At 39.2% G+C, this 25,162-nt stretch overlaps 1 protein-coding gene and 1 long non-coding RNA gene across 25 annotated transcripts in view; both read left to right on the forward strand.

Moving 5' to 3' along the window:
* The first annotated feature begins 6,381 nt into the window (after positions 1-6,381).
* LOC114680263 (uncharacterized) lies at positions 6,382-12,275 on the forward strand. Its single transcript, XR_003732375.2, has 2 exons — positions 6,382-6,566; positions 10,213-12,275. It is a non-coding gene; the product is annotated as an uncharacterized LOC114680263 (long non-coding RNA).
* Positions 12,276-23,129: 10,854 nt separating this feature from the next.
* CD55 (CD55 molecule) overlaps positions 23,130-25,162 on the forward strand; it is a 40,233-nt gene continuing 38,200 nt past the window's right edge. For all 24 annotated transcript variants that reach the window (XR_013418516.1, XR_013418518.1, XR_013418522.1 and 21 more), the window contains exons 1-2: positions 23,130-23,327; positions 23,857-24,042. Coding sequence is in view for 12 of the 24 variants with exons in the window: in XM_078005158.1 (XP_077861284.1) it covers positions 23,222-23,327; positions 23,857-24,042 (292 nt within the window). In the remaining 12 variants the exon portion in view is untranslated. The remainder of the gene's footprint in view (positions 23,328-23,856; positions 24,043-25,162) is intronic.

A 25,162-nucleotide genomic window follows, 5' to 3' on the forward strand; every position in this document is an offset into this window, starting at 1 on the left:
TGAGAAAAGTATAAACACAGTCTTTTCCTGGAGGATTTGCCATTTAAAACCACAACTGTTTTTAATGCCAAGTATCCTTGGTGGCCAGTGCCTAGTGAAAGTGTAGAAACTACAGAGAGTGGGATTCGAGTGCTCCCTGAGGGCATGGCTTGTAGCTTTCCACTCATTATGGAACCAAGCCTGGAGAGCCAGTCTCCTGTTTGAGCTCGTTGGTACTGCTCACCAGAGAGGGACAGAAGAGGTAAGAGGATCTGAAGAATATAAAATGGAAGATACATGAATGGTGATAAAATTTAAGGGATTTAGTAATTTACAAATCCATGCCTTATTTGGATATGAAGAAAAAAGCTAGAGAACATAATTTAGGCCAGTAACTAGGCTAAAGAAAGGAGTAGAAGATAAGGTTGAATGAAATTTCCTGCGCAGTACCCTGGGACTATGAGATATAGAGTAGTTTTCCAGTTCTCTCACAGTTGGTTTTAATAATCGCAAAAGGTTCTCTCTTTCTTTGCTTTCTCCTGATTTTTCCTGCACTCATCTCCTAGGTCCCTCAGGGAAATGCAATAGTTACTATAGTTATGTCTAACATTTCAAAATCATTTTAACTTAATCAAGCGTGTTTGCACGGAAAAGTAAAGGCTTCGGTGCCAGAGAAATATGAGTCTGGTCCCTACTCCACTACTTCCCAATTGTGTGTTCTTGGGCAGCTCCTCAACCTCTCTGGCCCTCAGCTTCCTTAGGTGGATCAATGCTACCAACTTCTAAGGATTGTTATACACAGTAGCCTAGTACTTGGTGTGTAGTAACCACATAGTCAAGTTCAGTTGTTACCAAATGCTCTACAGATGTATGTTTTGTGCTCTTTATTTTCAACTTAGTATAGGTCCTTGCCTTCAAAATCAAGATGAGACCAAAAGGTATGCAAATGCAGTGTAACAAACAAGCCTAGACAATTAAAAAACAAACAAAAAACCTGAAACAATAGGACTAACATTAATAGCAAAGCAATTTAGTGAAGAAAGAGGTTATGAGAGTGAGACACTCTCAAACCTCCTCTTTCTTTTTATGTTAAGTTCCGGGATACATGTGCAGGATGTGCAGGTTTGTTACACAGGTAAACGTGTGCCATGGTGGTTTGCTGCACCTATCAACCCATCCCCTAGGTATTACGCCAGCATGCATTAGCTCTTTTTCCTGATGCTCTCTCCCCATTGCCGCTCCTGCCCCCAAGCACCAGTGTGTGTTATTCCCCTCCCTGTGTCCATGTATTCTCATTGTTCAGCTCCCACTTAAAAGTGAGAACATGCGGTCAAACTTTCTGTTTCATTTGGACCTCACTACAATTCTGTAATAGAGGCAGGGGAAGTGATCAAGGCATTCAATGAACTGGAAAAAGCAAAGCACAGATGGGTTTCAGCTCCATTACAGCTGCTATAAAATGAAATGATAGGATTAAGAAAATGTTAAAGTTTCTTTTAAGGCTGCAATTCTATTATTCTTTGGCTTTCCTAAAGTAAGCCTACTAGTTAATGTGAGATCTGATACCAGAACTCACGTTTCTTGATTCTCAGCTCAGGACTTTGTGCTAGACTGGGAAGTGTTGGGACATAAGAGAACCTCAAAATGAAAATCCCAGCTGGGCAGAAATAATAGAATGTTTGCTCAAACATTCTCAGGCCTGAATAATGATTTCCATCTTCACAAATAAGTACTTTCATTGTTGAAACTGCACCCAGTTCCTGCATAATTACTGCTGCTTGATCAGTTGAAACTCTTCCATACTTAAGCCTTTCCTCGTGCCAGAAAAACCACAGCTTTCCACCTCTTAGACTTACTTCATTTCTTTTGAGTTGTTTCCTCCATTATTACAAAAAGCCAAACATGCTTTCCAAGATAAATATTTACTCTCAGAGTTCCACTCTTCTTTCAAAAGACAAAATAGACACCTTAGCAGAAGAGCAAATGACACATGTAGAATACTAACCATGGAAGCCACATATTTCTATTTGTGGGCACATAAGTGCATATATGCCTCTGGTGTGCTTTATGGTTGACTTCTTTAGACTCTAATTTGATCTGAAGTCCAAAGTGGCCTCAGCTCCCTGAAGACACTGGGGCCTTATTTTGTTCCACGAGACAATGCCATGGCAATGTGGTGTTTGCCTGGTTACAAGGACTTCCACAGAGGCCACATATTCCTGGCAAGATGTTAGCAGGTGCTGAATTTGAAATAACTATAGCATCTCTACAATTTGATTCTGCATGCTTTTATTCTATGAATCTGGTTATATATAGTAAATCCCTATTATGTGAATAAGAGGGAACTATACTTGACTGTTTAGAATGTTAGATAAATTACATTCGCAATAACAGGTTGCTTTTATATGTGCCCAGTCATCTTTTTAACTCATTTCCTGTTTAGAAAAAAAAACACTGCATCTTGCTGCTATGCTCATTTAATTTCACATAAACATGCTGTTTGAGGCTGAAGCAAATCTGACTGATTTTCAGTATGAAAATAAAATATAAAAACTGTTCTTGAAGTTATTTCTTTCTTTTTTTTTTTTTTTTTTTTGAGACAGAATCTCGCTCTGTCGCCTAGGCTGGAGTGCAGTGGCCGGATCTCAGCTCACTGCAAGCTCCGCCTCCTGGGTTTATGCCATTCTCCTGCCTCAGCCTCCCAAGTAGCTGGGACTACAGGCGCCCACCACCTCGCCCGGCTAGTTTTTTGTATTTTTTTAGTAGAGACGGGGTTTGACCATGTTAGCCAGGATGGTCTCGATCTCGTGATCCTCCCGTCTTGGCCTCCCAAAGTGCTGAAGTTATTTCTAAATAGAACTTGTCTCTAATCCTAATGCAACAGAAATGTAGATGTTATAAGGATTAGAGACAAGAGTATTCTCAGGGCAAATGGGAAATGGGTTAAAAATCTACAACTTCATCATATTTATTAGATTATAAGAACCTCGATGTGTGGAACTTGATCTTATTGCTCTCATCTGGCACCTAGACTAGAAATTGGTACAGAAGAGCTACTACATTGATACGTGATTCACATAGGTGTCAAGAGTACTATGACATACAACAGCAGATTCTGTGCCATGGAAATACTAGAGGCCTCCAAGGTAGTGTTCGGGATTCAGGTTCCTTTACTTACAAACTTTGCAACCTGACCAAGTCATTAATTTCTTCCTCTCTAAAGTTGTGATATAATAACATCCTCAAAGTGTTACCGTGAAGAATTATTGTGAGGTTAAATGAAATTATGCGTAGATGCGTCTAGCATAGTACTTGATGCATAATAGGGGCTCAATTTGTTAAATCTGAACTTGTTGAATTAAAAAGAACATACTGAAGAATGGGCATGAGAAGTTTCATGAGGATGAAAGTGCAATTGAAAGAAGTAAAGGAGAATGTGATTTTGTAGTCTGCATGAAGGAGACTGGCAATATCTCGGAGGAAAATGAAGACTGAAAGAAAAAGAAAAGAAGAGGGCAACCTTGAGTTCCAATGAGGGGTTGCAGGAATTTTAAGAAGTCTAGGAATTTTCATGCTCGGTTAAACCATTTTCTGTAGGACAAATTAATAGACTAATACTTATGAAAGTATATGAATGCTATTTTGATTAATAAGCAGAATACATTTAGAAGTACTGTATTTCTGAATCTGTGTTAGCTTTTTGTCATTATATATTTTTTAATCAAAGGGCGCCAAAAAGTAAAACTACTATTTTACAAGGATTCAGGTTTTGATGTTCAAAATGAGTTGTAATACTGGGTTGGAAACCACTAGTTTAGACTGATAACAATTGAGGGACTGACCATAAAACCCAGTATAAGACCTGTCATGCTGGCCCAGGAAAATCCTTGGATCAAGTTATGAGAGTCAGTGTGCTTCCCAATAAATCCAATAATAATTTTATAATAACATGCACAAATTCTACGTTAACTTTACATATTTATATAGGAAATTTAAAAATTCTCCCATACCAGCAATGTGAAAACGGTGTCATATCAATTACTGTAACACATAGCAAACACACACAGAGCCACATGTGGAACTGAGACCAAAAAGAGTTTTTAAGACAGGGAAAAAATGGAAACTTCAGGCAAACTGTGGTCTAAGAGCCAAATAATTAGAAAATAGAGATGTTGAAAAGTGCAGAATTCTGGGAAAAAAAAAATCTCTCTTCAAAGCGGATGATTCTCTGTGTCTCTGTCTTATACAGACATAGCTCAGCTAGTTCCTCTGAGCTAAAACATTGTTTATTTTGCACAGGTTCTAGTAAGTCACAGTGGGAGTTTCTGGTCTTACAGTTAGAGCAGACATTTGGGAGTCAAAAGCTATGGGCTCTGTTATCATGTATAATGCTGTTACTGACACCCTTTTCTCCATTCCCTTAGTTTAATCCATTAGTTAGATATGGAAAAGAATTGCTGCCTCTCAAAATGTTAAGCTTCTTTAATGATGTATTTGTATGCTACCAGGGAGGGAGTAGTGCTCATAAATTATAGGGGAATGTTAACATTAATTTGTTTCCTGTTGTTCAGCTATATATTAATTTACTATTAAGTGTAGGGTTGGGAGTAAATGTCAGGAATATAGCGCTCTGCAAGGATGATTGATAGATAGCAGAGTCCACAATTATTCTGCTAGTCATAGGTGGTCCAAGAACTTCAGGGCCAAGAATAAATGGACATTTGTAGGAGGGTCACTTGAACTCCAAAGGAACTAGATGGGAGGCTAAGGAAAAGGAGATGAAGTCAAGGAGATGAAGTCAAAGACTGGCTGCATTTGCCATAAGAAAATACAAAACATACCCAATACGTAACTTAGGCAAAGTCAGCATTGAGACTGTCTTCATTACGTCTTCTTTCTTCGTTGCCTCAAATGCTTATTGAAATCTTACTATCTCTCAAGCTTTGTGCTGGGTTTTAGATTACAAGACTGAATAAGATAGACATGACCTCCTTCCTCCTGGACCTGACAATTGTTCCTTCAAATCACTCCCACACATTCATTGCCCGGGCACTGGAGACTAGATCCCATGGCCAGACCAAACCCCAAAGGTGGGTACTGGAGCGTCCTTAACTTGGGACAGATATTCACACTGCAAAGGTTTGAAGAAGCAGGAGCTCTCGAAAGGTAGGACTGATCTGTAGCTCTGTAAGACAAGGGACCAATGCTTTTAAATGGGATTTGCTCATGAGGGTACCTCTTGAGAATAAGTTGACTTTTTTCTTATTTTCTCTTGGACTATGGTTACCAGTATATTTAGCCAAGTGTTTTTGTTATTGTTTCTATTTTGTTTTCATTTTTAATTTCCCTCATACAATAGAGTATCTACCACCAACTCTTCAGAAAAATCTAATGCATCAGGATAGCTTTACCTGTTACCATTGCAAGTAATAAATGTATGAAATTTTTAAAAACAGTGTGGCCTGCCTCACATTCACTCCTCTGCTGAAACCCATGCAGGACTTTGAGGAGGTGGTACCCAGGTATTCTAGGAGGCAGCCAGCAGTAAGGGAGGCTTTTTCTTGATGGAGTTTGGAAAGAAGAGGAGACACAGGCAATGCATGAAAAACAACTTCCAGAAGCCTGAGAGGCAAAACCTTCCTTCTCCTAAAAGTCTAGAGAAATTAACCTTTAAGAGCATGTTTGTAGGAAGGCAGATGCTCGCCTTACATCTGCTAATTAAAAGGGGAAATCTATGGAGGCTCAGTGAAAGGTGTATTGAGAAGAAGGGTGGAAACTCGAGAAAAGCAAAAAAAGTGTGAAATAGATGAGGGGGAGGATGGGACAGAGGATTGAGGAAGAAACATATACTGTGTTCCAAGTTCAGTTAAGATGGTTTAGTGTCCCTTTGGTTGTCTTATTTTCTCCAGCAGATTATCTGAAGATTTAGAAATGGGCAACAGTAAGGTTCATCTAGCTCTGGTATTTTGCCAGGCAGGTACAACAGAAAAGCAAGATAGGAAAGATAAGGGTATTGGAAAGAAGGAGGAAGGGATGGGCCATAGAATGTCAATCAGGAGAGGAAGAAATGAAGATAGTCAGGAACTGAGAGGAAGATACAAAGTAAAGAATCTTTGAATTGGAAGATCTCAATGAGGAAAAAGAGTGATAGGTTGAAAGTCATTTGATTAAAGGTTATGCTGAGAGAGTCTGACGTTTGAAAAAATGTTTTTGGAGCTGAAGCATTTCCAGAAAATGACATGTTCCAGGGTGTGTCTATGGGAATGACTGGCTGACGTGGAGGAGGTCCATGGAAGTTAGTAAGTCAAGGCAGTAAGTGACCAGAGTATCAAATAAGGATATGATGTCATCCTGAAAATGGGTGGATGTTGGACAGACAGGAAGACTCTGAGGGTGTCAAAAGCAGGGTTGAAGAGAGGTCAGTACCCAACAGCAAGCAGAAGGTGTTGAACGGCAGTATTGCTCAGTGGAACGATTTCCACAGAAGCTGGGAGACTTTATATGAGAGGGAAGATGAGAAATAATCTGAAACTGACGGAGTGGAAAAAGCATAAAGGTTTCATTTACTAATAGAAATCACAGAACTGGTAAGGCTGGATTGATATTTTTTAACCATTTCTTTTATTTTAAATGGAATTTAAATGAAATTTAAATTTTAAATGGAAAATCAACTATAATCTGGTAAATGGCATGTAGTTTGTTACCTTGCTTGCATATTTTGTCTTATTTTCTGTGCCTTGAGTTTGTGTTAGTCTTAGGCTCTACGTCATTCTTCTCTGTGCCCGGTAGAATGGTTTCTTTGTACCGCCCTGCAATATATTTAATATTATGATGGCACATATTATGTACCATGCCCAGATCCTATGACTCACGACAGGAAAGATTAAGAGACATGAATCATTCATTTATAGTTAAGTGACATGTTGTTTTATTTATTTTATTATAAGCCCATAAGATGATAGCTGTTATGTACACAATCCCTAGACCAAGACTGCTAATCAAAGGAAAGGGAACTAAACTAAATCTCTGTTCTTGGCAGCGTCACTCATTGTCCATTCATTCACAGGTATATTGACTCTATCTTATATGTCATGCACTGTATTAGTTGGTAGAGAGGTAATATGACCGTTCCTAATCTTTGTCCTTGAGAAGCCATGGTCTAGTGGCAAAAACAAATAATTATAGATCTTTGTTAAATGTTGTAATAGAATATTGTTCAAGGTGTGTGGGAAGGTTACGGAAGACTTGCTGAAGCTGATAATAGTTAATCTGCATCCTGAAGTAAAATGAGTTAGGCGGGTATGTAAAGAAATCACATCTTAGGTAAAGGGCAAAGCAGCTGAGGTGGAAGGGCTGGAGCCTAGACAAGCAATGCACGTCACATTCTGGAAGCAGCAGGCAGACTGCCAGTTTGCACCCTCCACACATCATATCTGCTTATCTGGAAATTACACTGGACTTTGTGGATCCTTCCCATCAGAAAAGCCTTCACTAAGAAACACTGAAACATATTCAGATTTCAGCTGCTGAATTAAAACTACTGACATTTCTCAAAGAATCTGATTTGTCCATTAAGTACAAGCTGATATCATCACAGAAATTTTTTATCTTGGGAGCACCTTTTGGAAACTGAGACTCCAGTTACATATTTGAAATGGTGAAAACCTTCTTTGTCAAACAGCACTTCAATTAGAAGCAAAACCATTAGTGTTTTGTGCGCACATTGGGCACCTGTGATCCTTCAGGATTGGCTGCTCTTGAGAAAGAAAACTCCCAACGGGCTACCGCACCCTACTACTTTATCCATGGGGAAGCAGCAGTATCAAATGGCCAATGGTCCTAGTTCCTGGCACAAAGTAGAAGCATGATAAACATTAGTGATTAAACATATTAAACATAGAAAACATATAAAATTAGTGATTAAAAATTAGTCTAAATCTATGTCCTACCAGGTGGATTGTTATCTCCAGCAAACCCTGGGCCTTTAATTCACTTTTCATCAAGGAATTTTGTTAAGAAACATGAGTCAAATCTGAATATTTTTAAAAATATAAATTACAAGTTAATTGGCTTTGCAAAAGACAAATGTTGATGTACTTTGTTGCATTTTAGGTAGCATTTTGGTTAAGAAGAGCCCCTTCTTTAAGCCTTTTAAGAGGAAAAAGAAGACTCATAGTTTGCCTTATTTGCTAGGTATTTCTATCCCGGGGCAAAGAAGATTTTTCAACATGTACCTCTGTTCTCTGTTTTGACATATCCAGTTTTTTCAAAGTGCCTAACCAGATGCTAAATTCATATTGGCTGATAAAGGAGTCTCTGTTCTTAAGATGATAATAGAGAGCATTTCATGAAATGGTTAAGCAGTAACACATATACATAGTATATGTGTGTATATATATATAGTGACTTCTATTGAAAAAATGATGTGACTATTCATATTTATTTCCACTCTTTCTCAAAATGCCACTAAAATGACAATGTCATTTTAACTAAAATTAAAAATAATTTTTTAAAGGCATAAACACACAAAAAAACAAATGGCAGAGGAGATGCAGAAAGGTGTTTGAATTGTTACTGATTTAGTAGAACATAGAAAGCTAAAACCTTCCTGCCTATAGCCAGTCTGTTTATGCTACAGAACCCCAGAAAGGCTCAGAAATTAGAGGCACAAAGAACCTCTGGAGATGAGGAATTAAACTGAAAATAGGAGAATCAGCTGAAAGTCTATATAAAGTTGACAGACCTGAAGGACCCTTCTCATATGCAGAGCATTTAGGAGACTATTATCATGCTTTTACTTTGATCCAGGAACTAGGACCATTGGCCATTTGATACCACTGCTTCCCTTATGGATAAAGTAGTGGCGTGGGGTGTGGTGACCCACAGGGAGTTTTCTTTCTTGAGAGCAGCCAATCCTGAAGGATCACAGCTGCTCAATGTGTGTGCACAAAGCACTAATGGTTTTGCTTCTAATTGAAGTGCCGTCTGACAAAGAAGGTTTTCGCCACCATTTCTCCTACCCAGACAGGAGGCAGGGGGCATTAAATGGAAAAATCAAAACCAGAGTAGTTCTCAACTCTAGGAAAACTGACAGTGAAAGAAGAAGGGTAGGAAAGGCAAACATTGAATGGTGAGACCTGTAACTCCCTGGTGAGACTAAGATCCCAGAATATTGGTAGCCAGGCTTAGACCTCTCTGTTCCACTCCAGGTGAGACTTCAGAGGATTTCTTTTTAGGGAAATGAATGAGTCTAAGAGAAAATATTTTCAGATGCTAACATATGGGGTTGTTTCCCACACTGTCAAGTTCCCAACCCAATAACCCTACACTGAACCCAACCAGGAAACACACAGTTTACAAGTAGCTTTTTGGAGTCTCATTGGTAAATATTGAAAGAAATGTCATTGGTCATAAGACGCTTGAGAGGCCTCCAACATGAAATACAGAGAACAAAACTAACAAACACAGACGAGAAGAAACTCGGAAGATAGACAATGCAAACAGAAGAAGAAAACAAACCACCATCAAAACAAAGTAAAATCCTGTATATTTAATATCATCACATATAAAAGAAGATACTATATATGTTAAATGAGTAAATAATTCTGGTTAAAAGTATTCAGAGAATAAGTAAGAACTCATGGAAATTACAAATATTATAGCAATAATAAAAGTTCAACAGAAGCACTGGATAAAAGTTGAGAAATTTTAAGAAAAATATAACAAGATGAGAAACAAAAATAGAAAAGATACAAGGTTTAGAGAACTAATAGGAGCTCTGGGATTAACAGTCTGACTAATAAGAGTTCTAAAAAGAGAATACTGAAAAAAAATTATCAAAAGAATAATATAAGAATAGTTTCCAAAATTGGATGACACAAATTTCTAGACTGAATGGACCAGCACAGTGAATGAAAACAGACTAACACAAGGCACATTGTGATTAAAATTTCGGAGTTCAAAGTTTACACAGACAAAACCATAACTTTCAATAGAATAAAAGTGGATCAATCATAAAGAATTAAGAATCAGAATGACATTAATATTCTGAGAGTAATTCTGAAATTAGATGTCAATGGAGAAATGCCTTCAAAATCCTAAGGAAAATGGTTTCAACTTAGATTTTAAGACTTAGACAAACTATCAATCAAGTTTATGGGCAGAATAAAGCCTTTTCAACATTTAAAAACTCTAAAAAAGAAAATTACCTCCCATGCCCCCTTTTTTTTGCAGGAAGCTATTGGAGAATACACATCTTCAAAATGAGGAGAAATACAAGAAAAGGAAGACAAGAATTCAAGAAGCCGGGCATCCAACAATAATAACTAAAGAGGCAGGGTAGTTCTCAGGATGATGTAACAGAAAGTCCAGATTGGTGAAAGACAATGAAGAACTACAAGAGGTTTGTACTCCAAAAAGAAGAAGGAAAAAAGTGGAATTCACAGTTTGTCTAAAGTTTTTGATCATGTTTCAAGGAAGTATATGGTTCTGTGCAAAGTTAGCAAAAGGTACATTTAAAAAAATGAGAAAAAAAACAAAATCAGGCAACTACCAACTAAAAGAAGTATAAGGAATTTGGTACAAAAAAGGAAATTAATTATGCACTACATGCTAACTTGTTAACAATTTTTACATAGTACCAATACGATAAATACAATGTTAATTTCAAACTGCAATTAATTATGCTGGAAGGATGTGGGAAGTAGGAGTGTTAAGAGAGTTAAATTATAATCTTCATAACAGGAAGTCAACAGATAATACTTACTGAATATTTCTACTTTTTGGAGGGATGTTGGGTTGGGGAGCTACTGTTTCATTTCCTTAAAATACTATTTGGCTTTTTAAATTGCCTGTGCACATGCATACACATACATAATCTAAAGTTAAATTTTTAAAACCACATATAAAAAGCCATGTGGGAAAAGAATTATTGTGAATGCTTAGTAGAAGAATGTATGCACAGCACATAATACAATGTTGATACGCAACAGAATATTAATAAAGTCCCCAAGATTTGCCCGCTTGGGATAGTCTTAGTAACAAAAGTTAATCTTGTTAATAAAACAGTCAACAAATATATAAATCCTTACTCATCAGTCCCTAGTAAAGTTTTCCAAGTGTTGTGGAAGATATAAAGAAATATGAAACATAATCCTTACATTAAAATACCGTTAATAACAGTTATGGCAGTTAATATTTAATTGGTGTTAAATATACAGTAGGTACTGTCCCAAGTTCTTTACATATTATCTCTTTTAATTCTATGAGATAGACACTATTATCTCCATTTTATCATATAAATGAGGAAACTGAGGCACACTAAAATGAAGTAACTTGTCCAGGTCATAGAGCTCATATAAAGAGGGAGGTAGGATTCCAATCCAAGCAGAAGGCTTGGGAGTCTCAAATTGCTTTATAATCTAATTGAGGGGGAGAAGAAACAGAGCTAAACAACCTCATATGATTTAAGGAGCAGTTCAACATAATCCTGGAAGAGATGTCACAAACAAACGCAAGCATATTTTAGGGGAAATTGCTGTATTACACTAGGAGCTCAGAAGAGAGCGCAAACGCTTCAGATTGATAGCCAAGGAAACATTTAATTGGATCAGCTGGGTGGGGAGAGCATTCCTTGTAAGTGAATCAACATGCAGAGGTGGTAACCATAGCATGCCAGGGATCGGCGAGGATAGCACATTTTGTTCATCCAGAAATAAAACCTGTGAGAGCAAAGCAGGAAAGGCCTAATATCAAATTATACATGGCCTTGAAAGTAGACTAAGAAGCTTGGACTTTATTTTGTGAAAACGGGAAGTGATTGCTGAGCACGTGAAGTTAATCTGGACATTGAACATATAATCAACTGACAGGAAGAGAATAAGTAATGGCTTATTGCGGCAGTCTGGATAAGATTTATCAAAATCTCAAACTAGCCTGGGGTGAGAGTAGAATTGGCTGGATCCTGGATGAGAAGTCCCACAAGGACTTACAGAAACAATTTGCATTTTATCTTTCTACCAAGGAGAAAAGTTTTTCAAACTACAAAGGCTAGATATAATTAAAAGGAAATCAAATTTCAAAAAGTTCAAGTAAGAGTATCTGCTTTGAAAAAATGAGTTTCTAAGTTTCAACAAGTTACAAAACAGCATAATCAAATACTTAACTATTATGATTATGAATCGGCTGGCAGGACTTCTTTTAAAATGAAAGTAAAGCTTTCTAGATGTAACAATAAAGCATGCTCAATGTGGAGAAATATATAAAGAAAAAAATCAGTAAACTTATTCCAATACCCTTAGTTTGGTTATTTTTTTTTTAAATCTTTTCTATGAATAACTTTGTTTCCATGTTAATACAGTTACAACTGATCATCATAATATATATAGAAGATATAATTTTCTTCTTGCTTAAACATTTTAATAAAACATTTTTCAGTTTTTTCTTTGAATAACTTTGTTTCCGTGTTAATACAAAGTTACAATTGAATTTTCTTCAGGCTTACACTTTTTTTTTTTTTTTTTGAGATGGGTTCTCGCTCTATCACCCAGGCTAGACTGCAGTGGTGTGATCTTGGCTCACTGCAAACTCCGCCTCCCAGGTTCACACCATTCTCCTGCCTCAGCCTCCCCAGTAGCTGGGACTACAGGCGCCCACCACAACGCCCGGCTAATTTTTCTGTATTTTTAGTAGAGACAGGGTTTCACCGTGTTAGCCAGGATGGTCTCGATCTCCTGACCTCGTGATCCGCCCACCTCAGCCTTCCAAAGTGCTGGGATTACAGGCGTGAGCCACCGTGCCCGGCCTTGCTTAAACATTTTAATAAAGCATTTCATATTCCATTACAAATTTATATGTATACATAACTAATAATTGCATAATATTTAATAATGTATGTATATGTACTAAAAGGTTTTTAACCATTCCCGTGTAGTTGGATATTTAAGCACATTCTAAATTCTCTGTTTACATAAGCCTAGTATCTCTTTGCTCAAAATCAATTTTCTGTATTGTGGATTACCTCCTCAGGCCAGTTTTCTAGCTAGAAATCCTAAGAAAAACAATGGAGAATGAAAGAAGTAAACAGTTTAAACATAACTTCTATTTAAGAGGGCATAAAATGGTTAAATTGCAAAACCTTAGTGAGTCACCAGAGTGATTATTTTTAACCACACTGTCCCTGAAGGACAGCTGATAATAATATATGGGAAGTAACTATAGTGTAGAAAATATCTAAGCAGGCATAACTAGTGTTTAGTAATTAACATCAGAATGACATTATAGTTTTTATTTTTTTTTATTTTTTGAGACAGAGTCTCACTCTGTCACCCAGACTAGAGTGCACTGGCGCAATCTTGACTCACTGAAACCTCTGCCTCCCAGGTTAAATCAATTCTCCTGCCTCAGCCACCTGAGTAGCTGGGACTACAGGCGCCCACCACCATGCCCAGCTAATTTTTGTATTTTTAGTAGAGACGGGGTTTCACCATATCGGCCAGGCTGGTCTCAAACTCCTGACCTTGTAATCTGCCCACCTTGGCCTCCCAAAGTGCTGGGATTACAGGCATGAGCCACTGCACCCGGCCATAGAATGACATTATAGTTACATCTACACTTGAATGCATTTTATATTGCATTTAAATTTATTTACATGTATTTTAACTTAACTAGTAAAATAGACTTAACTGGTAAAATTCTGAAGCATGGATATAATTATTCTCTTAATGCATCTTATTCTTTTAAATTTCTGAATTAATGGAATCTGTAGAATTATTACAAAGATATATCTGAGCCAGTTATATTACTGAAATCACCTTTGCAAAAATTGTAACAGTGAGAAAAATGTGACATAGGAAAATTATGACAGTGAAGGAAATCTGACCTAACCAACTCCATCTTGGTTCTAACCTCCAAGCTGTCCTTGTTCATTCCTGGGTGCAGGCTGAACTAACTTGGAGAGGAATTTAGCTTACGGTTTAACTTCGAAACAAAGATGATAACAGCCTTCCCCAAAACAAACCCCCTTGTTTGGGGGCCAGATTGCCTTTGTAAAACTAACAAAATTAGCCACAAGATTAGGAATTATGGAGTCATGTAACCAGAGATCACAAGATTCCTAACCTCCTCAATTGCTCTGATAGATAACATTACTATTGTAAAACCTAAGATTGGTGTTCGAAGCATTTTTCAGACCCTGCATTCTGATAGACCAGCTGGTGCCACCCAGACTGGTAAATTGGCTCATCTGGTTTTGTGGCCCCCACCCAGGAACTGACTTAATGCAAGAGGACAGCTTGGACTCCCTGTGATTCCATCCCTGACCCAACTTATCACCATTCCCCATTCCCTAGCCCCCTGCCCGCCAAACTGTCTTTTAAAAACCCTAGCCTCTGAACTTTTGGGGAGGCTGATTTGACTAACAATAAAACTCCAGTCTCCCATTTAGCCAACTCTGCATGTATTAAACTTTGTCTACTGTAATTCCCATCTGGATAAATCAGCTCCATCTGGACAGTGGGCAAGAAGAATCTGTTGGGCAGTTACATTACCCACTGACAAAGTAAAAATCAGTGGGTGAGCAGACCAAATACACAACACCCTTAAAAATATGGTGCTTGCAGGGATCTGCTTTTTATCTTGTAGTTTATTGTGAAGTGTGGGTGGTGTGATGGGCCAAGCACAAAACTTGCAGACAGCTGATGATGTGGGTTCATGCTTTACCCTGATTATTATTAAGTGTTTGACTTTGGACTTGTTAGAGAATCGCTGAAATTCATTTAGAAATTAATAATAACACCTATCTCACAGAGTGGATCTGAGGATTAAGTGAGATATTAGTGAAAAACACTCCAGAGATGATAAGTGCTACCTTCATCTAAATTGTTGCTGTCATTATTTCTGTCTGCCATGTTATCCTGGCACAAGATTTAGTGGGGATTCATTGAGCAGGTGAGAGGTGATGTGGAAAAGATCCATAAAATTACCTCATTAGCTCTGAGAACCTATCACTAGCTCTTCAGATGGAGCAGTGAGAACAGGCTGGGATCAAACAGTATGGAGAACAGAATCTCCTTGATTCTCCTTTCATGGGAAATTGTATCAGAAGTTCCTGTGGATGGCTTGGTAATTGGTGAGCATTCTGATTCAACACTGTGCTTCTCAGAATATAGTAAACAACCAAGGTTATACTATCCACATCAAATGGTTAATGCAATATGCTTATAATTGTTTTGTGATTTTGCCAATTTTCTCATATATATAACAACTCAGTGTTTTGCAAGTCAGCAAAGCCCATCAATGTTGTTCTTTATGGGCTCAAATTATTTCACATCCATAGTTAACACTATTTCAAACTGACTGACAAAATTAGGGGGCAAAATGAGAAAAGGTGTATTTAGTTGCGCTATTCTTGACACATAACCCAGTTGATTCACTGTTGCCAAAGCCCACCAACTCCACATCTGAAACCTTTGATTCTACTTTATGATTTTTAATCAACTTCATTGAGGTATAATTTACATAAAACAAATGGAAACATTCAAATTATCCAGTTTCATGAGTCTTCACAAATGTATACAGCATGTAACCACTACACCAATAAATATATAGAACATTTTCCCCCAAATGTTCCCTTTTGCCATTTTGCAGTAAATTCTCCTACCCTCTTGCACTCCCCACTCCAGACAGTCATTACTTTGATTTCTATCATCATAAGTTGATTTCACTTGTTCTGGAACTTCATATAAATGATATCATATAATATCCACTCTATGTGCCTAGTTTCCTCTGCTCAGCAAGTTTTTTAAATTCATCCCTATTGTGTGTATCATTAATTTGTTCCTTTTTAATGTGAAGTAGTTTTCATTGTATGGAAGTGCCACAATTTATTTAACCATTCAGCGATTTATGAATTGTTTCCAGCTTGTAGCTGTTGAAATAAAGCTGCTATAAACATTTATGTACAAATCTTTGTAGACATTTTTATTTTCCCTAGGTCCATACTTGGAAATATAAGGTCATATGGTAAGTGTCTGTTATGTAAGAAGTTACTGAAGTATTTTCCAAATTGGTTTTTTTCCATGCAAACCCTGACACACACACAAACAAACCTTGACATAATTATTATAGACCTTTGGGCTGAATGGACTAAGTGACATCAAAATGAGGCCACGTGCTTTGGAAACATAAGGGGGAAAGTATGTCACAGAAGTAGTAGAGGAGGTGATATCAGATGGGGGCATTGAGAAAACAGAAGTGTTTTCAATAAAACCTGCAATTATTGTTTTTTCTGAAGTAAATTACCTTCTTCATAGCAGAACATTTGGCTATATGAAAAAGTAAAATTTATCCGAGAGAAATGATCGTCATTTAGGTAAATGGAGTTTTGACATCTGAAAAACATCTGAAAGAACAGTGCTAGGAAAATACTCACCAATGAACACTTTAAGATCAATGAACCCTTTAGTCTTCATTATGCACCAACAAATGAAAGGTAACATGTAGAGTGGATGGAACATAATTTTAAATCTCCCCAGACCTGGTTCAATTTTGCTTGGCTTTGCCATCTGTATTGTTTTATCCAATCATTTTCCCCTCTGAACCTGTCCCAACATGTGCAACTGGAAGTAATAATAGTTTACTCATGGCATTGCTGGATGGTTAACCAAGGTTAAGTCTCAAAGTGAGAGTATCAGTGGAAGGTGATCCCTTCAATGTGAATTTCTTCTTTCTTCCTTCCTTACCCTTGTGCAATTCTAATACGCTTAAATTGTAAATCTGCTTCTTAACTTGCAAGCTGATAAATCAAGGGAAACAAACTGCAGATGGGACTACAGTGGAGGTAAAGAATCCAATGTTTAAACAATTCTGAATCTTGGTAAATGACCTAATCTTTGCTAAAGGAAAAATACTACTGGGTGGGGAAAGAATAAGGAAAACAACTCAATGATCTCCACATTGCTAATATATGAGAATTTTCTATTGTTTTTACAGAATTTTAAAACTGTATGTCATGACATGACTATTTTTATGGATTTCATGAAAAGTGTCCAAGTCTTGTTACAGGAAACATTCATTCATGTCACCCATGATCATTCATTATTGCTAATATTTATTGAGTACTGTGTGCCAAGCAATGGACCAAATGCTTTACATACACTATTTCCTTTATTCCTCACAAAACCCCATGAGGTAATATCATTACACCTGTTTTATAAGTGAGAAATTTGTGTTTCAGAGCGGTTGGGTGCTGGACCACACTCTCACATGTACACACACTCTCACATGCTCACACACATTCATACATGCACACACACTCTCACATGCTCACACACACATTCATAAACACACATGCTCACACACATTCATACATGCACACACATGCTTACACACTCATATATGTACACTCACATGCAAACACACTCTCACATTCTTGCACACACACACTAAAATGAACAAACTAGCCACAAGATTAAAAATTGTGGCTCAGGAGTCATGCAGCTAAAGGCCACAAGATTCCTAACCTTCCCAATTGCTCCTATAAATAATGTTACTATTGCAAAACCTAAGATTTGTGTTTGAAGTTCACACACTAACACATAGTCTCACATGTGTGTGCACACACACATTTCCTTGTTCCTACCACTACCTCCAAAGTGGAGGTAGCAAAAATTCACTGTTGTCTCAGAAAGTTAGGTCTTGGCAAATAAATATTTGCTCACATAAGTCAAGCATTGCATTTCCCCCTGGCTGCTGAGCCTGTTCTCACACACACAGGGAAGTCAGCTGCAGGGCAGGATGCCATTACATAGGTGAACATGTCACATGGAATTAGACCACATTTTCCTAGGTCCTGCTGAACCTGCATCTAGTGAAAAGGAAAACTACTATGTCTGCTGCAATACACTGATACCTTGATTAGTGAATTCCTGGAGAAAAGAACTCATGTATAAGAAACAGGAGAGTCCACTCATTTGTTTTCATTTGTTAAAAAATACCCTTATTCTGTGAAGCAGAATTACCTGTATTTGCAGCTGCATGACAAAAATGCCTCAATATAAAGTTCCCTCCAACCCCACCCTGCCCCGGCCCATTGGATATTTTAAGATAAGTTGGGAATATATTTAGGCTGAGTTAGAATGTAAATATGAAATAGACTGGTTCATTAGACGTGAGGCACAGATAGGCACATTACATACTTTGGTAGCATAGAGGAAGGTACCAGGCATGATGTCATGGCAAGGGAGATTTCCTGGAAGAATGATGCCTGGCCAGTCTAACAGAGGCGTTAAGATCCTAAGCACTAGTTCTACTGCCAACAAGCCATGTGGTTTGGGGCTAGTTTCTTAACTTCCCTAAACACCAGCTGGTTCACTTGCAATGAGGGTGACAGTATTTGCTCACAGTTTTGTATCCCTTGGCTTTCAGGAAATTGCACGATTCTCTTTCCTTTCTACTACCTTCTCCTTTCCCTTTCTCTGTCATTCGTACCTTCTAACGTGGGGCTCCTCAAGTCTCACACCTTGGGCTTCTCTGTGTATTTCCACATCTTCCCTTGGTTCAAACCTTGCCTGCAGTCACGTCTCCACCCACTCCACCTCCATCTTGCCTCCATTTCAATCGCATGCTGGACGTTTCCATTAGACACTCTGCCAAGGCATTTAAAATTCAACAAGTGTAAAGCTGACTTTGTTGTTCTTTCTCTAAATTACCTCCTGGCTCTGGAATGGATAGTTCTTTTAAATAGGGCTGCTAATCTCACAAACTCCAAACTTCCGAGTCATCTGTAACATCTTTTTCCCCACTGCTCCTTATCGAGTCAGTTGCCAAATTCTGTGGGTTATTACTTTGAAACTTGTTTGGTCAGAGCAGGAATGGAAATTCAAAAGTCTATAATAATTGTGTCAGGAGTTTTATAGAGCAACAGGACTGGGACTCCTTAATATAGATGTATTATTTTAAAACTAAAAGACATTTTTGTTTTCTAAGCCTAAACACCTGAACTGTTGTAGTTAGTTAAACTGGATCTTAGCTTACACAGTCATTCTCATTCCAGCATCTTAGATGCAAATTCCAAATTACCCAGGTGCTTCCTCCTTACAACTGTCAACAGTTCTTTAATGCTTCTGAATGGTGTAAAAGGCACAGGCCTTACCTTTAAGGCTCCCTCAAATCTCTTTCCAGCCTCTCTCACCCTCTTCTTCCATTGCCTCAATTCAGTTCTCCATACTCTCTGTAAACTAAACTCCTTACTACTCTTGGAATCAACAGGCCTTTTCCTGACCCCAAACATTTGTTCATATCTCTTTTCCTATTTTTGCCCTATTGCATTGACACTTGTCATATTTAGTTGAATCACTGGGCCTTTAGCCTCCCCACCCCAATTACCACACTCCCTTCTCTCCTTTCTGAAGCCCCATACCACTTTAGTTGCGATATTTGTAAAGCATTTATCATGAAAAACCTCCCTACTAGATTATAGATTCTCAAACACAAGTATTGACACTTAGTGGGCTTCTGTGTGCTAAGGAAGTTTATTAAACCGTCTTTGATTTAGTCATTGTATGGTTCCTGGGACAAGAGTAAGAGCCGTGGTCCCTTGCTCTGTCAAAATCATAAACCTATTTTCTTTGTATTTTGGCCTAATTACATAAGCTTGTTTTGGATTGGAAGCTCTATAGAGACTATTTTAGTGCCAAATGCTTTTTAATCAATGCGGAAATAAGCCCTTGAGACGTGCAGTGATTCAGCCGAGGACACACAGCTAGTTTCTGGTAGGTAAGTATGAAGCCTCGGAACTACTGCTCATATCATGAGCCCCTGGGTTCCCAAATCACCTCCCCAAGAACCTCAGTCATTGTCCTCTGCACACAAGAAACTTTTGCTGATTCCAGTAAAAAGAATGCAGTATGGTAGGACAGACGTATAGGTTTTGAAATCAAACTAGGTTTAGATTCTGACCTAGTCGCTAGTTAGTGCATGGACTTTGGTAAACTTTGGTAAACAGCCTCTCAGCCTGTTTCCTTGTCTGCAAAATATGGAGAGTTATCTTCACTTCATGAAGTTGTGCTGATGAAATGGTATAATGTGTATAAAGCAACTGGAACACAACAAATGAGTCCATTTATTTAAAATAATCTTTAGTAAGTTATAAATTCACATATTTGCTTTTTCTGAGGAATGCTTAGATTTTATCATAGATATCTTTTCTAAGTTGAGTAAATACATAGTGGATTTCTTTGTTTCCTTCCCCTCAGAATGTTGACATTTGGGTGGCTGTAACTATTACTTAAGATTCCATCCAGTAATTGTTCATAAAATTTCTTTTTTTTTTTTTTTTTGAGATGGAGTTTTGCTCTCGTTCCCCAGGCTGGAGTGCAATGGCGCAATCTTGACTCATTGCAACCTCCGCCCCCCAGGTTCAAGTAATTCTCCCGCCTCAGCCTCCTGAGCAGCTGGTATTACAGGCGCATGCCACCACGCCCAGCCAATTTTTGTATTTTTAGTAGAGACGGGGTTTCACCATGTTGACCAGGCTAGTCTCGAACTCCTGACCTCAGGTGATCTCCGCCTCGGCCTTCCAAAGTGCTGAGATTACAGGCATGAGCCACCACGCCCAGCCAAAATTTCCTTTTAAAAATAGTTATTGCCAATAACTAAGTATTCTGGAAGGTGAATGCTTAGGACATTTAGTGTCACTAAGTTGTGTGATAGATAATATTTTTGACACTTTGCAGAGCTCATTGTTTTCTCTGCATATAAAGCTATGACATTCACATAATAAACACGTAGAGAGCTTTAATAGACTTCAATGTTAAGTCTTCTGGCAGCTGCATAACTGATCTTGCTTGACCTGTCTTTTTCACAATGCTACCTTGCCTTTCACACCAATTCTGTGAGCCCAAGCAGAAATGAAGATTACCTATGTATAATGGCACGACAGAAGGGAGTGGTGGTTAAGGTTATTAGAGGTTATTAGGGGGAATAAATGAAGACCTGGTGCCACTTCTAAACACTGCCAGGCCCTGACCTTGTGTTTTTATATCCAATATGGGAGTAAAAGTAAGGTATTTTAACATCAAATATGAGGATGACACTAGATGGTTTTAAAAGCCCCCCACCCTAACTTCTAAACTCCACAATGTTTGAGTATTGTTAGGTTTCAATGAAATCCTACAGTAGTCCCTTGCTTGGAATCACTGTAGGATTGGTTCCAGCAATGGGCAACACAGGGTTTGGTTCTATACAGTAAGTATGGGTCAAAGAAAATGCTATGATTGAAAATTGTTTTCCTCCTTATAAAGTTCATACCAACCAGTAAAGAGCTATCAGAAAACCTTCAGGAAAGAATATCATGATAGGATATAACAAATACCCCCACAGCTGGTCCATGGACCAAAGTATAATTCCAAGTAGGGAATTTCACTTAACCAGGCAAGGCATTTAAGGGAAAAGGAATCTAGGCTAGGACTCTGCTAGCCAGACCCAGACAAATTATTAAAGGGAAGCACGTTCTTGAGGCTATTCTCTATGAAGAAGGGCAACCCACCTTGCCATCTATATCCTTTCTATTTTTGACAGGGGTGGTCCTAGAGTGGATAGATCTTTACTCTGACCAGTACCATATAGGTCTGTGGTTCTCAAACCTGGCTGCACAGTGTGGCAATTTTAAGTAATCCTGATACCCAGTGCCATCCCCAAAGATGCTGATTTAATTTGTCTAAGGTGTAGTTTGGGCCTCTGGATTGGAACCAACCCATATGCCCATCAATGATAAGCTGGACAAAAAATATGTGGCACATATACACCATAGAATACTATGCAGCCATAAAAAAGGATGAGTTTATGTCCTATGCAGGGACATGGATGAAGCTGGAAACCATCAATCTCAGCAAACTAACACAGGAACAGAAAACCAAACACTGCATGTTCTCACTCATAAGTGGGAGTTGAACAATGAGAATACATGGACACAGGGAGGGGAACATAACATACAGGGTTCTGTTGGGGGGTGGGGATTAGGGGAGGGATAGCATTAGGAGAAGTATCTAATGTAGATGACAGGTTAATGGGTGCAGCAAACCACCATGGCACGTGTATACCTATGTAACAAACCTGCATGTTCTGCACATGTATCCCAGAACTTAAAGTACATATATTTATATATGTATAAATATATATGAATATATATAAATATATGAAAAAAATATATATATATGTAAGCTCCCCACATGATTCTAATGTGTGGCCACTCTTGCAAACCTCAGGCTATTTATTCTTAAAGGTTTGTAACAAGCCTTCCTCTTAAAATCCACCCCATCACCATTCAGTTTTTTGGGGTTTGTTTTTGTTGTTATCCCACCCCTTTCCCCCACCCCACACCCCCCTCCCCCCCGAGGCAGACACACACACACTGATGAATTTCTCTCTACAGTCAGGCTGGAGTAATCCGAAAGTGGTGTCTTTGGTAAATAAGGAGAACCCGGGTGAAGCAAGTGACTCCCACCAGAACAAGGCATGAACAACGTTCACTCCCTACTGTGTTCCTCAACCTGTTTTCCCTAGCTCTCTGTTGTCACATTAGAGAGTGTTCTAGGAGATAACGCCCTCGCTCCCTAGTTACTTCCCCACCCTCGTGCTGGCGTTTGACAGACCTCGCAGTAGAGGCCCACAACACGGGAAGGGCACCGCGTCTCAATTCCCGAGTCTCAGTCCCCGAACTCCACCGCACGTGCAGCTCTGCTTGACAGCACTCAAGCGCGCGGATGCTCCGCTTAGACGAACTCACGTTCGGGCAGCAAGGCCTGCGATACTTGAGCACCCCTCCCCCTCTCCCGTTTCCACCCCGTTTATGTTTACGTAGCGAGGAGACATTTAGGTTTCCAGAAGGCAGGTCATCGCAGGCCCCACCCAGCGGTGGAGAGAGTGAATCCCAGAGAGGATTGCCAGCGAGTTCCTCCTCCTTCCCCTTCCCGCTATCCCTGAGTCTAGGGCTCCCAGGGGCGTATGACGCCAGCGCCCTCTGACCGCACCTCTGACTACAACAAATCCCTACTCCACCCGTCTTCTTTGTCCCACCCTTGGTGACATAGAACCCCAGCCCAGGCCCCGCCCAAAGCACTCATTTAACTGTTATTGCGGAGCTGCGAGGCGCTGCTTCTGCTCGCTGCAACTCGCTTAGGCAGCTGGGCGTAGCTGCGACCCGGCGGAGTCCCGGCGGCGCGTACTTATTCTGACCTCCCGCGCCATGACTGTCGCGCGGCCGAGCGTGCCCGCGGCGCTGCCCCTCCTTGGGGAGCTGCCCCGGCTGCTGCTGCTGCTGCTGCTGCTGCTGTGCCTGCCGGCCGTGTGGGGTGAGTGGGGGCCCGGGGGCCTGGGGGCCTGGCGGCCAGGGACGCCCCTGGGCTGGGTGGGAGGTCCAAGTCGGTCTCCGAGACACGCACAGGGACCGGGGACTTGGCAGGTGGGGAGCGTGGCCTTCGGTCTTGGTTCACCCGTCCTGTACCTTTAAGGCTGTCGCCGCTCACCAGCATTTGGGGCTCCTGCTGTGTCGGCCCCCAGCTGACTTGGCTTTAGGAGTTGGCGTGGAGTAAGGTTAAAGAGGCCCCAGCTGGGTTTGCGGAGCGGCCAAGCCTGGGAAAATCGAAAGGGAGGGCTCAAAGAGAGCCTTAACCCCCAAAAATCTGGTCTGAAAGGATGGGAGGCCAGACCGCTGACCGCTGCCCACTCTCGACAGAGTCCAGCCGTGTAGAGCACACCATGCTGCAAACTTGCATGTCATCTCTTTAAGGTGTGGCATTTCAAGGGGGCGTGTGTCTTAAAAACAGCAACTGTGAGGACCCTTGATAGTCATTTCCTTCAGTTCTGCTTTTGTCTCCCTAGCTGACTGTGGCCCTCCCCCCGCTGTACCTAATGCCCAGCCAGCTTTGAAAGGCCTTACAAGTTTTCCCGAGAACACCGTAATAACGTACAGATGTGATGAAAACTTTATGAAAATTCCTGGTAAGCAGGACTCAGTGATGTGCCTTCCGGACAGTCAATGGTCAGATATTGAAGAGTTCTGCAATCGTAAGTTCCTCATTTTTTTTAAGAAAAGTTATGGGAATGAAATGTATCTAAAATTTATTTTTATGTATCTTTGGAGTGACTAGTAATTGATAGTTTTCTAGTGTTACTAAACCCCAGGGTATACCTTGTTGGCACTTCACACTCCAGCTAATTGAAGACATTTACCTCCCTGAGTAGGTCCTGCTGCTTCGTTAAGAGTTTTTCTTCCTAACACTGTACCCCTTGAACGAACTAGTAGAGAAATTAAACAATATGTATTGTTTAGGGAGTAAATACATAAAATATATTTGGCAATTGCCTTGAGACACATAGCGTAAGTGATCTGTTTTCTTAAATATTTTGTAAAGTAGGGCTTATCAAATACAACTCTGTGGTGGCATTTTTAAAAGCTCTCAATATTTACTTCAAAATCTGTTATACTTGTACGTATTTATAGGTATTTATAGATCATACAATGTGTCATGATCAATCAGTGTAATTGGGATAGCCAGTACCTCAAACACTTGGCGTTTGTGTGGAGAATATTCCAAATCTTCTCTTCTTGCGACTTTGAAAAAAAAAATATATATATATATATAAAAATTGGGATATATATAGGGACATATATGTATGTATATATGGAGAGAGAGATATATAGGGAGAGAGATATATGTAAATTGGGATATAGATAGACAGGTAGATAGATTGATTGTTAAAAATGAATAAGAGGCCCAGTGAAGAGTTGTTTTGGGGCTAACACAGTAACCGTGTTTGGTATTGATATCTAGTAGAATTAAAAGAAATGAAGATTTCTTGTTTTAGGTGAATATACATACAGTCATCCACACCTCGTGTGCCCTTTGGTTTCATAAAATATATATCGGCATTATCTTGGAGGAAAAAAATCTGTTACTTATATAGCCCTGTATTAGCTTTGAGATACATGAGTAAAGTTAAAGAGACCCAATAACCTTACTTTGAACAACTTAAATCAATAGAAGCTACAGTAAATACAGAAATTGGCACAAATACTTTTAGAAGCCATGCGTGAAATAGGCTTTAACTTTTTATTTTTATCCACGATAGAGGCAGTAGGATGAAGTACATAGTCTTTGCACACGTATCATGTTTTAACTCTTCC

Source organism: Macaca mulatta, chromosome 1 (genome assembly GCF_049350105.2).
Source record: "Macaca mulatta isolate MMU2019108-1 chromosome 1, T2T-MMU8v2.0, whole genome shotgun sequence".
Classification (NCBI taxonomy): Eukaryota; Metazoa; Chordata; class Mammalia; order Primates; family Cercopithecidae; genus Macaca; species Macaca mulatta.